A 13,510-nucleotide genomic window follows, 5' to 3' on the forward strand; every position below is an offset into this window, starting at 1 on the left:
TTGTTTAACCGCATTCCCCGATTTTCGTTGTATGATTTGAAGTATATGTGTGATTTTTGTATTTATGGTTGTACTTTATTACCGTATTTAATTTATTTCTTATATTTGTGGGTGTTGTGCCAGGTTTTTCTCCCTGACCTGTCGGTTTGGATGTGCTCCGCGAAACAAAATCTAGTAAGAGGACAACGTAGGAGTCCCATTCGTACCACCCAGTCTCAGCCGAATGCTACTGATATTTAAAAGTGGCGCGAAACGTCCGACATTAGATGGTACTGCTTGTTATTCTTCCCCAGAGTTGCCTACTGTAAGTATAGGGTAAGTCAACATTTTCCTTGTCTGTTCGGAAACCCCTAAAAACAGTACAATTTTTACAGGTATTTTTAAGCAGTTCACTTTTAGCGCATGGTTGATAGCTTGGATTAGCATGCTGGAAGGGTCCTTGACATATTTAAACAATTTAATGTTAATTTGTCCTGAACGGGGCCGCAATTAACGGTCCTAAATGTACCTCTCCTTAAAAAATGGTTTATCTCCACCACACTAACGTGGACATCTTTAATAAGGGGGCGTTTTTAATTCCGAGAACAGTACTGGAATGGTGAAAAAAAATTGATTTATTGGTTCAAATAGCGCACATAGCATCAAAAAGACAGGGTGTACTAAATAAGTCTTACCGGGGTTCTTAAACAGGAAGGAACATGGAGGCAGATATCGTATAATTTATATTCTTGGGAAATGACACATGAAGTTTGTTCCAGGGTAATAACTTCCAGCTTAAAATGTATCTGATCCAGAACATTATGAAAAGCCTTTTTAATAATACCACATTTATACTATGGAACTCTATTTGAGGAAATTATGGCAGAAATTAAACGTGGTAAATTGCACAAACTTAATCGACTTTAAAGTTCGTATTAGGAAGACGCTTCATCACAATTTGGTCCTGACAGACAATTTTCAGGTGTCTATAATAACATTTTCTGAAAGAGATTGCGCGCCCGTGTTTGCTCTCATCTCGCAATTTATTTCCAGTAATGAACACTATACTTTACACTTTCAAGACATAAATAAATTATAAAGAAAATTAGCTCGCTCTCGCAGCTGGGATAACGTAAAATACCTTGTTGAAATTTCCACGCTCTCCATCATTATAACTTTGCGGAAATACTGCAGTGAGTGGCTACTGAATGCGCCTACTGCTTTATCATCATACCGAGGTACTCTATTTAGGACTAAAGATAGTATTCGAAGTGTAATTAACGATGGCTAATAAAAAACAAACGCGCGGTTTCAAGCAAGTCGTGCTAGGCCTGGGAGTGCTGAATCGATCCGCAGTAAGAGCTCATCCGAAGTCACACTCTCCTGGAGGGTTGGCTACGAGCGGGCCACTCACCAAAGGTACTACTACCAGTAGTGGGCACACGTATATTTCAAAGCACTTTAATTTGTCTGCGCCATCTTAGACGCCGAGATGTTGGAAAATCGAATTTGACGCCCGCGAGGGACCGTCTTCGGTTCAGCAGGCGAAAATCATAAGACGAATCCGACCACCGAAATTTGGGAAGGGTAGTCTACTAAGATAAATTAATTACCTAGAACCGATTACACCAATTCAGTTTGTACATAACCTCAAATTTATGGCGGCCGTTATTTTAGTGTCGTTTTCGGAATTGATCGTGTTTTTAGTCAAGCGTGGAATTAAAATGATTCGTTAAATTGTACGTTCGTTCAAAATATCTAAATTTAGTTTCATGCATCAAATTTTCGGTATATTCCCCGGATGTTACGAGTTACTCTCGCTCCTGTTGGCGGAAGTTGGATCAATTAATTTATTTTATGCTTTATATAGCTACAAAAGAATTATTAATGAGGGTATTATCAAACAAAAAAATGATCTGAAGATCTCCATCGGCAATGCTATATAAACGAAACAAAAACACATTATTTTAACACTGTTTAATCGTAGGCCTCGAAAAACTCGCACGCTCCCTGAATGTTCACCGGAAAACTCACCATGTAAATTTGCCCCAGAGAAATGATAAATACTTTCTCCTCAAAAATTCGTCACCCATAAACATCTACCCTCAAAGGTGTTCCTTCTAAAATATTATCTTATCTCTAAAGAGCGACAAAACCGCAGCTGGCTGGGTTTGCACGAGAATAAATACTCGTTGATTACCTAACGATCCTCGTGAAATACAAGAATCTTCTCACTGGAGACACTTCTGTTAATTATAGGGCGACAATTATAAATAAGGATGACACAGGATTTACTTAAGTAAGTATATTGTAAGTGACGGCTTGCTTACATGTCATGACAATTGTATGTGAAGGTCATTAGTCAACTAGCGCTAACTAATGTATCGTCAATTGTGGCTACAGCCACGTCTAATACTAATTCCGTAACATCTCCCTTTGGAAGTTACAAGTCTAATTTATTAGGTACCTTAATTTGTCTGCCTGAGCGAGTAGTTACATTAAGGTTCGGAGTCGAACCATTGTCATTAGCAGGTTCATTATTAACATTATCAAAATTACTATAAATACAGTAATTATTACAATCATTGCAATTATTATCTATATTATAATCGGTATTAAGATCTAAATGTGTGTTATTCGATTTACCATATTCTGGATTACAATTGGATTTGTAAAATTTCTTTATGTGAACCCTATTTCGTCTATAATGCATCCCATCCCTAGATTGAATGATGTAGCTTTTTGGCTCAGGACCAACCTGCGTTATTTTTCCTTGTATCCATTTCTTATCTGATGGAATCTTCTTAAACAATACATCGTCTTCAGTCATTAATTCTGGTAGTTTGGTTGCTCCTCGATTGTAAACGTCTTTCATCCTCTTGTTTCTATCTTCGACCCAATTTTCATAACGATTTACATCTATTGGTTTCGGTAGAAGCAAATCTGCATGAACTGGCAGGGAACATCTAAGACGGCGAGACATCAGGAGTTGAGCAGGACTGTTCTTGCTGTCGTTTGGTGTATTCCTATACTGTAATAATGTTAGATAGGGATCTCCATTAGACTCGATAGTTTTCATTAGCATTCTCTTGATAGTTCCGATTGCTCGTTCGACTTGACCGTTGGACTGTGAGTGATACGGGCTTGTCGTGATGTGTTGAATGTCCCACTCTTTGATAAAATTGGCAAATTCTACTGCGTTAAAAGGAGGTCCATTGTCTGAAATTAGTGTGACAGGTATTCCTTGTCGACTAAATATGGATTTCAGCTCATTGATGACTATTTTTGCGTTTGTGCCATTCCTAAGTACTGATAATTCAATAAATTTAGAGAAATAATCTATACAAATAAGATATTTATTTCCCTTTAATTCCATGAAGTCAACACCTACTTTGTTCCATGGTATTGCTTTAATTTCGTGTGGCAATAAAGGTTCCTTTGAGTTGTTATTACTGTATTCCTGACACGCTACACATGTCGTTACAATATTTCGCACGTCATTTGACATACTAGGCCAGAATAATGCATTCTTAGCATAATCAAGGCATTTACGTAGACCAAAATGACCTGTATGAATTTTAGTTAGCATTTTTGACCTAAGAGCTTTTGGAACCACTAAGTTATTTCCTTTGAACACTAGCCCATCAAGTACATTAATTTCCTCTTGAAATTTGTAATATGGTTTAGTCTCTGGGGGAAGATTACTCTTGGCTAGGGGCCAACCTGTTTGACAAAGTTTTACGATGGTTTGCAATTCCTCGTCATTTTGAGTTTCCTTTCGAAAGGACTCTAATGTTTCAGGTGACACTTCTAAACATGACTTGAGTATATTTATGTGTAACGTGATATCTTCTTGTAAATCTACAATGGAGTCTGACAAAGGCGATCTGGATAATGTGTCCGAAATATACATTTCTTTACCAGGTTTGTACATGACATTGAGATCATAGCACTGAATTTTGAGCATAAACCTTTGTAGTCTTTGTGGCACTTTGTGTAATGCTTTTATGAATAAAGGCACTAATGGTTTATGATCCGTATGGACCGTGATTTTGTGACCAAAGATAAATTGGTGGAACTTTAGACAACCGTGAACAATCGCTAGCAGCTCCTTTTCAATTTGAGCATAATTAGTTTGAGCTTCGGTAAGACAGGCTGACGAGTAGGCAATTGGATTTGATCCATGTAGTATAACGGCTCCTACTGCACTTTGTGAAGCGTCACATGACAAAATTAATTCTTTAGTCTGGTCAAAGTAAGTTAGAACTGGGGCTTTTGTAATTAAGGTTTTTAATTTGTTAAATGTAGCTGTATGATTTGTGTCCCAATTCCATATTACATTCTTTTTTAGAAGAATTCTCAACTGCTGTGTTTCTTCAGAAAAATTTTTGATGTATGCTGACAAATATGTAAGCATTCCCAAGAATCTTTGTAGTTCTTGTGAATTTTTTGGTTGACTCATGTCTACAATAGCTTTAATTTTATTCGGATCTGGTGTCATGCCTTCCTTTGAGAACACATGACCCATGTACGTGACTTTATTAAGACAAAACTGAGACTTATTTAAATTAAATTTTAAATTTATTTCCTTAGCGCGCTTAAGCACCTGCTCCAATATCTCATGATGTTTTTCTTTAGTTGGTGCGTGAATTAGCAGATCATCAAAGTAGACTACTGTGTTAGGGATGTCGGCGAACAATTCAGTCATTGTAGAGTGAAAAATCTCTGGCGCTGCTGAAATTCCAAATGGAAGACGTTTAAAACGAAATCTACCGAATGGTGTGATGAACGTACATAATTTTGAAGACTCCTCATCCAAAGCAATGGTCCAGAACCCCCAATTAGCGTCTAGGGTTGAGAAATAATTAGATCCGTTTAACTGAGATCTAATGACATCGATGCTTGGGAAGGGATAGTGCGCACGAAGGATTGCTTTGTTTAAGTTGCGCGGATCTAGGCACACACGAATGCTGCCATTTTTCTTAGATGTGAGGACGATACTGTTAACCCATTGGGTTGGTTCCGAAACGGGACTGATGACATCTAATTCTTGCATTCTGATTAATTCCGTTTTCAGAGACTCGTATAGTTTAAATGGTATTTTACGCAACGGTTCCCTTATAGGTGTCACATTCTTGTTTATTTGTAGACGACACTGACTTTTTATTAGACCTAGACCTTTGAAGACTTCATTATACTGAGTAATTATAGACTGAGTGGACTGGACTTCATATTTGTTAAAAGTTACTTGGTTCACTCTTTTAAGAAGTTTGAGATCGATACATGTTTGTAATCCAAGAATAGGTTTACATCCGACTTTTATGACATGAAATTTAATTATGTGATCACTACTCTGAATATGACAAGTTAAATCGACTTCGCCTGCTAATTCAAGCCTTTCTCCACTTACGGTTCTAACGCTATTATGACTTACATTAATTAAGCCTTTTTGTAAATTAAGGCGACTAAAGTCTGTCAAACTCATGACGTTTGTTTCTGCCCCTGTGTCTAATTGACATAATAGAATAGTACCATTAATAGACACAGGTACTTCCCATTGCGACTTTTTAACAGAACACACATACGAAATTGACCCTATAAATAATTCATCACCTGTATCTACAGTTAGCGACTTGACATTCTTATTTCTAAGACACATTTTAGCATAATGACCAATTTTAAAACAATAGCTACACTTTACCCCATCTGCTGGGCACCTGAATCGATGATGCTGACCACACCTTTGACAGATATTCTTTCGATCTCGGCTTACCGGACTGGGAGACGTTGTTCGTCTAATGGATGGTGTCGTTCGTCTAGTGGATGGACTCGTTGACCTTTGGTGTGCACGATTTTTCCACCTGCGCTGACCCATTTCATTGTGACTTGTGTTGTAATGAACTGCTCCTACGACACTACAGCTAGCGGCTTCGATTTTGGACAATGTGTACGTCTTAGCCAATTCAACAGCCTTGTCGAGTGTGATTGCACCTTCAGATATAATTTTCTGTTTAACTTCTGCGAATCCGGAGTTAAGACCACAAGTAAAGATGTCTTTAACTAGACTTTCGCGCAGCTCCGTAAAATCACACGTTAGACTTAAGTTTGATAATGCTGTAACGAACTCTTCTAACGACTCACCCTCAAGTTGACGTCTCGTGAAAAATTTGTGCCTCTCGATGGAAATGTTTGTTTTTGGAGTGAAGTGTTTCTCGAATTTACTGATTAAGTTGTCATAGGTTACACTATCGATGTTGACATCGAAACTATTGAAGATTTCTAATGCTTCGGGGCCCATGTGGTGCAACAATAAAGCCACCTTGCGACCATTCTCTTCCCGTTCAAGACTTGTCGCTCTCAAATATATCTTGAATTGGGTGAACCACCTCTTCCATTCATAAGACAGATTCTTGCTGGCGATGTTAAGATGTTGGATGGAACATGTAGATCCAGCTACCTTGTTTCTAGGAGTGGTAGCAGCGACGGTAGCAGTTTCGACTACTTGATTTGGCATGACGACGTTTAACGACTACAACTTAAGACAAAGACACTTCTGACACCATGTTAATTATAGGGCGACAATTATAAATAAGGATGACACAGGATTTACTTAAGTAAGTATATTGTAAGTGACGGCTTGCTTACATGTCATGACAATTGTATGTGAAGGTCATTAGTCAACTAGCGCTAACTAATGTATCGTCAATTGTGGCTACAGCCACGTCTAATACTAATTCCGTAACAAAATGTTGCATCAAAATGGCTACTCTTTAGATAAAATAAAGAAGACAATCAAAGGGTGTAATCATGGCCTATGTATCGGTATCTGATTGATGGTTACAGAGGACCAGTCACAAAAAAACAGAAAAAGCTAAGAACACTTCAAATTTAGATATACAGTTTCAATTGATTGACATTTACGAAATCTAACAAAACACTCTTGATAAAGGTAGCAAAGAAACGTCGAGTAACTATTAATAGTCACTTTACACGAGAATAAACCGGAAAATGGATTTTATTAATAAAACTCGATAAGATAACTATCCTTGTCGATAACTATCGATACGTCGAATATTTCTCTCAAATGAGACGTGCAATTACCGCTTAATTACAGCGGTAATTGCATTGTAGAAAGCAAAAGAGCCCTGCGATAATTGCATAGTTAATATGGTAACTCCATTAAAGTTGCAAGAACTGCATTCGGTCATTTTCATATCTTGTTAAAAGAGCCCTCTTGTCTTGTCAGGCTCTTTCGCCAAAATATAAAAGTAAACTCATGCAGTTTTTAGACACGCTTTCAAAAAAATGATCGGTAATATTATATCGATAAGTACCTATATATTAAAAACTATCGCCATAACGAGAACTATCGATATACCGATACTTATCGATATAGCGGCAATTATCGATCTTTCGATAGTTATCGGTGTATCGATAACCATCGATATTTCGATAATTATCGGCATATCTATAAGTAAAATATATCGATAGGTAAGTACCCGATACTTATATCGATAGGTGAAAACAGTTATCGCCCATCCCTAGCGATAACTATCGACATATCGATATATCGATAGTATTCATATATCGATAACTATCGATATATCGATAACCATCGATATTTCGATAATTATCGGCATATCGATAAGTAAAATATATCGATAGGTAAGTACCCGATACTTATCGATAGGTGAAAACAGTTATCGCCCATCCCTACTTATAAGTACGTTTCTTGGGTATCTAGAATTTTGTATACAACAATTACAAATCAAGATAGTGGGTTCATTACAGATTCCTGTATAATAATTAACAAAGGTAAAAAACTTACATTATTCATCTTTCTCGATGGTAGAGACATCTACGTCTTGTAATTTAAACTATTGAAAACAGTCACATATCCTGCCATTTAACCCGCGCTTCTGATAGTTATAAATTCAATGCTATTATGTTTTATGGAACTTCAGTAGATTCCATGGGACTTTCTAATAACGACTCAAAAATGCAATTTATTTCTTATGTGGAACGGTTAAAAATGAATACAACCAACCAATTTGTTTAAACTTATTATTCATTAAAATCACAGTACAGGTTGCAGTACAAAACTAAATGTACAAAAATTGCCTACTAACATACGACTTTGAATAAATTAAAGATCGAATCTTCTGACATTTGAAATAAAATCTACTTCCAAACTTTGATTACTCCATCTCGAGAAGCACTAAGCAAAAAGCATTGCGATGCCTTGCAAAGAGAAATATCACTTATACAATCACGATGTCCGGGAGGAGGAGGTTCCGGTCCGCCTCGAGGTATCTCGTCACCTTTCCCTGCCTTTATTTGACTCGGTTGCGCGACTGCGTATATTACGCTCGTACCGTCAATCAGTCGCCTATCATAGGTCAGGGCGTTACCAATTAGCGGATCGTTAGGAGCGGGAATAGCCAAATAGGATTCGGTGGGACTTTCCAAGTCCCAAAACCGGATTCGTTGATCGGTACCACCTGCCAGAAGAAAGCCGGCGCGGTCAATGCAACCTGCCTGCATTGCGCAAACACTTTGGTTATTTCCCTTTAATAGAATGGTTAAGGTATAGATTAACAAAAATTGCTTATCTTACATGTGCCTTGGAGAAAGGCGGAGAGTTGCTGCCCCACAAAGTAATCTGTCTAAATCCCGTTTCCAAATTCCACATTGATATCTCATTATTTCCCTGAACACTTGAAATTATCCACGATTGTTCGGTTGGATGACTGATCACCTTTCGGATTCGTGCAGCTAAAATCGTAAATGCATCACTTTGTGATAATTTCAAGACGTTTGACACCTGAAGGATGTTCCACTGTTGCTATTGGCAGTTGAAATCGTAAATCCCAAGCTATGTGATAACCACTGCTCGTTCCGATTGTAATCCAATTCTGATGAGAGTCTAAACAAAATGATGTTATGACGCCTTGCTTGAGACCATTTTCTAATCTCCAGGATGTTCCTGACGCGCGCAAATCCCAGCCTACTAACGAGCCATACAAAGTGGCATAAACCAAAACACTCTGGGGACCCGCATCTAAATATTGCACGTCTACGGCACACCCATCTTCGTCTGCATTCAGCTGTCTCGCTTGGACAAGTGTCATCCTGAATGACGTTATTAGTGTATGCCAATCGGCGAACACTATAAACTTACCTGCTACTGGTCGGTTCGACCCTTAAAACTAAAATTGAACCATCATCGGCAGCTGCCGCCAGAGACTGCCCGTTTTCGCACACCGCCATCCCCGAAATGCTCACACCGCCAGGCACCCTGTAACTTTGTTTAGATCTATTTGCGATATTTTTCCCTTCCATTTTCGAACAGTCCCATATTCGAATGAATCCGTCCTTAGAGGAACTGGCGAAAAACGGGGTTTCGGGCAGGGGCGCCAATTTCGTTATTGGACCTCGATGCTCGTGTAGATGGGCGACCAAAGATCCACGCAATCGCCAACCTGGCGGCGGCAGTTGAGGTCGCCATGCCGCTTGTTCCGCCCACTCCTTACTCCTACACAATAAAAGCGTCGAATGAATAGGGTAAAGGAATATAATCGATTTCGGTTCTAGTGCAATATCAAACCACCTAGTCACAATAATTAATAAAGCGCCTAAAAAGCAGTGAACGGTGTCCATGTTATTAAAACATTTTCCTGGCATGTAGTACCTTGTGTTAATATTGACAGGGAAGGAGGGATAACACAATAACCATTACTTAAAACTAAATTTTTACTAAATGGGCCCAAAACTACAAGAAAAAAAAACCTTTACTAAACAATCTTACCGTAAAGCCTCCAAATAATGATCCTGTTGCCTATGCAGTAACTTTCCAAGATCAACGCTACAGTTAGCTGTCCTATCTGTAACACCGAATTCATCAATACGCAAACCTCTTACTACTTACATTGTATGTAAGATCTCTCGTGTACACTCATGTTCACACCATGCTCCACCCCGATGAATGCGCTTTGGCTTTCGGGAGGCGGCGTGGACGGCTGACTGCCTGAAGATTCAGCAGCGCGTGGCAGTATTTCGGCTCCGACCACATTCCACTCTAAATTGGGGTTCGCTTCAATGGGAGACGTGGATGGAAGACGACGAGCTCTACGGTTTTGCAACAAGTCGGCCTTATTCCTCGCGTCACTTAAATGATAAACGTGAGTACGTATGGGGGTGGTGATCTCAATTTTTCCTTCACTTTGTTTATTGTGCTTAGCGTCTGCGCTTGTTTTGTGTTTGTGAATTTTTTTTAAATGATTGCTCATTGTAAGTAAATAGTCTTCGACTGATGGGCACATACCATCTGCTTCCAAGCGCCTAAATAACTAAAACAAAAACATGCCATCTATGTTCTGGAGTTGAACTTACACATACAGTTTTTAACGACTGCCTCATTTCAGTGTAACTCGGAATTCTTCCAGAGCTGGCAATTAATCTAGCATTCTGCCGTTCTCTTAAAGTGTCTAATAACAGCTCAATGTCGGAATATTTAATCACATTATCGTAGACATTTCTGTGAATGGGACTAACAAGTGATTCCAATAGAAGTTCAGGTCTGAAATAGTTGCAATAGTACAATAAGGATTGGACGCGATAGTTTACCGATCTATTTGGATTAGTGGATATCTCATGTAAGGTTGTAAAAGCGGCATTATTTTACATTGGACGTCCAACACAGACAAGGTTTTCGCAGCAGTTGCCGCAAAACCGGCAACGGCCTGACGTACCCACAAACTAGGATGAACTAGAAAACAGGAACATTCAGATACTAGTTCACATAAACCGGGTTTCGTTATTAAACCCAATTCGGTTAAAGCAGACATTGCGTGAATGCTTTTCGTAGTAACAAATTCCGAACAGTCTGTCAAACCCTAGAAAAATGTTCACATAAAAGCTCGACATCTGCGTTCTTTACCTGCAGCAATAGTGGTGTAAGAATAACCGAACAATGCCATCCGATATACGCGGATACGCCAACAATGCAGTCAAAAAAAGATCCTCGCAGCTCCTTGTCTTCCTTGTCATTCAAAAATGTAATCATGTGCGATAAAAGTACATCATTTGCTAAAATTGAATTGTAACTACCTATACCTAAACACAGAGCGGCTCACATTAAAGTAACACTTTTAATTCAGAAAAGCTACTGACCGAACACTGGCAACTACCGAATAAAGATTCTGAATACTTGTACTGAAACATTGTAATCTCAATCAGGAAAGGTTCATCTCACGTGTGGGATGGTTTGAGTGACGTTAAGGGGTCGGGCGACCCTAGTCAGGGAGGTAGTACAAAGGGCCCGAATTTGTGGACCCTGTTCACCCTCCTATCGTAATCCGGAATCCTACCCAGCTAGCAATTTAGGTGTCGGCAACCTGAGGCAAAAGAAATTCGACCAAAGTAGGTGGAAATTATGTAATGTTTATGTTGAATAGGTGAAAGTAAATATGTTACCTATTAAGCACTGGTGACAAATTGGTGAAATAAATTCTTATTAGGATCCAACAAAGTATGGTAGTGGTAAATGGTCATCTAATAGGTGAGGTACGTAAAAAATACCAATTAAGGAGTGGCATATACCTAACTTGTATCACCTAATAGGAGCAGTAGGTAGAAGGACCTTATTTGTGCCAATTTGTAACCTAACTAAAGGGTTGTTACGTAATTGGTAATAGATTCGTTGCATGACTTATTAGGTAACTTTGTTCACGTCATAAATATAAACTAATAGGAGATATAGGCCAAAGTTGACAAAATGACTAAATAGGAATAGATGAAAATTTCATAGACACCTAATAAGCGGATACAGTTACTTACATTTCGACCAATAGGTTGAAATGACTTGAATATATCACCATTAAGATCACCTATTTAGTACCATTTCACCAAAATAAATATATTTCACTCGAGTGTAATAATGGCGCGAAAGTGCTGGTCTGTTTCACCTATAATCTGTTCACCCAACAGATGCAGTTAAGCCACTCCCAATAAATTTTGACCAATGTAATAACAGACCCGTTTCACAGTCACAAAATTATAAAAACCGGGAAATTTAAAATCGCATATCACATTGTACGACGAAGTTATAAAGTGTTATGTTTTGAATATTGACCTTTCAACACACAGCAGTACATAGTTTCAAATTGTTTATTAAGTTCAGAAAGATTATTTTGTTCTTATAAATGAAATTAACCGCAAATTGAGGCAAATACAAAACGAAATGACAGGTTTGACGTTAAGGATGTCAATTCAGATACGGCAATTATAATTGGAAGCAAATCGTTGCGTGTGTTACAGGTTTTGAAAATTCGGCCAATTAAAAATGTTCATTTAAATTTGCCGGGAATTTTTTGGGGGGAGCTTTACTGCATCTGGTGGGTGAACAGATAATAGTAGGTATCAATGTCAACCTAAACAATAGGTAATAGGTTGTGAATCCCTGGTAGTAGGTAACAATCATAAGTTGTGTTGCTAACAGGTGTATTAATCTACCAAAAGAAGTTACATGCGCTCCTAATAGGTGTCGATTTAGTGAACGTAGGTGGAGTTTGGTGTTGGACTTACACTTAATAGGTTGGTTTAGTTAGTTAGGTCGAATTCCCAACATACTTAGTTGCGATTACACGTAGGTATTAGGTGTACTTAAGCGGTATTTACATGAATTTGTTACAATTAGGTGTATAAAAATTGGTAATATTGTACACCAATTAGGTAATAGGTATCAAAAGTAGCTTGTTCTTCACCAACTTGAAATATGAGGTCGAAAATATAGGTGCAAATTAGGGTACTCTACTTATTAGATTAATATAACGAGAAGGCAGACATATTTATTGGCTAGCGTAGACGGCCGAAATATCATCATACATGTTTTTTTAGCATTAATGAATAAATATGTGTTCTACAATTAAAATATGATTATATTTAGGTATTATTAATGATTGTATGTTTGAATAAAATAGTTAAACTTCCAAAAATGTACAACTATAAAAATGACAAACGAATAACTATTTTTTTTATTATTTTTATAATAGTTATTTCAGAGGGGCTTTGTGTTTTTTGAAGGCAGAAGATATATGTTTGTCATAGAAAATGCATTCGCACGAAATATTTCCACATAGAAATCATGAAATTAAACATATTCAATATTTTACATATAATAGGTAATTTGTCTGACATGACGCCAGCCATAAAGTTCATAACAGTATTCTTATTAACTGTAGGTACTATTCTTTAAAAAGAGAGGATAATAATGAAGTATGGTTATAAGTTCAAAACGACATGTAGAAAATAAGTAATCCGCCACGTCGCTTCGACGTAGAAAATTACCTAATAAGGTGTCTAGACACCTAACACCTATTAGTTAAATCACACCTATTTAACTTATTTCTCACATCGAATCGACGTGTCAAAAAACACCACTTAAGTCGATTCGACGTCGAATTTATGTTATACTGCACTTATTGAAATTGGTGTCGTTACTTATTTGAAGTCGAATCGACGTCGAATGACA

General features: G+C 37.8%; 2 protein-coding genes across 4 annotated transcripts; both read right to left on the bottom strand.

Moving 5' to 3' along the window:
* Positions 1-2,269: 2,269 nt before the first annotated feature.
* Positions 2,270-6,647, bottom strand: LOC116175953 (uncharacterized protein K02A2.6-like). The gene is made up of 2 exons (XM_031494341.1): positions 6,298-6,647; positions 2,270-6,183 (listed from the first exon to the last, which is right to left on the bottom strand). Exons 1-2 carry the CDS (start codon positions 6,491-6,493, stop codon positions 2,423-2,425), a joined length of 3,957 nt encoding a protein of 1,318 aa, XP_031350201.1. The 5' UTR covers positions 6,494-6,647; the 3' UTR covers positions 2,270-2,422.
* Positions 6,648-8,029: 1,382 nt separating this feature from the next.
* On the bottom strand, positions 8,030-12,934 carry LOC116176590 (phosphoinositide 3-kinase regulatory subunit 4-like). 3 transcript variants are annotated; one of them, XM_031495225.1, is made up of 9 exons: positions 10,919-12,934; positions 10,606-10,874; positions 10,372-10,558; positions 9,908-10,328; positions 9,788-9,854; positions 9,161-9,514; positions 8,804-9,111; positions 8,597-8,754; positions 8,030-8,547 (listed from the first exon to the last, which is right to left on the bottom strand). In XM_031495225.1, exons 1-9 carry the CDS (start codon positions 11,042-11,044, stop codon positions 8,161-8,163), a joined length of 2,277 nt encoding a protein of 758 aa, XP_031351085.1. In that variant the 5' UTR covers positions 11,045-12,934; the 3' UTR covers positions 8,030-8,160. The 3 variants fall into 3 exon arrangements, with proteins under 3 accessions (XP_031351085.1, XP_031351083.1, XP_031351084.1); XM_031495223.1 differs by having other exon boundaries at positions 9,788-9,863; positions 10,919-12,931; XM_031495224.1 differs by having other exon boundaries at positions 9,788-9,863; positions 10,378-10,558; positions 10,919-12,163.
* Between the last annotated feature and the right edge of the window lie 576 nt (positions 12,935-13,510).

This window comes from Photinus pyralis, unplaced genomic scaffold (assembly GCF_008802855.1).
Source record: "Photinus pyralis isolate 1611_PpyrPB1 unplaced genomic scaffold, Ppyr1.3 Ppyr1.4_LG7, whole genome shotgun sequence".
In the NCBI taxonomy this organism is placed as follows: domain Eukaryota; kingdom Metazoa; phylum Arthropoda; class Insecta; order Coleoptera; family Lampyridae; genus Photinus; species Photinus pyralis.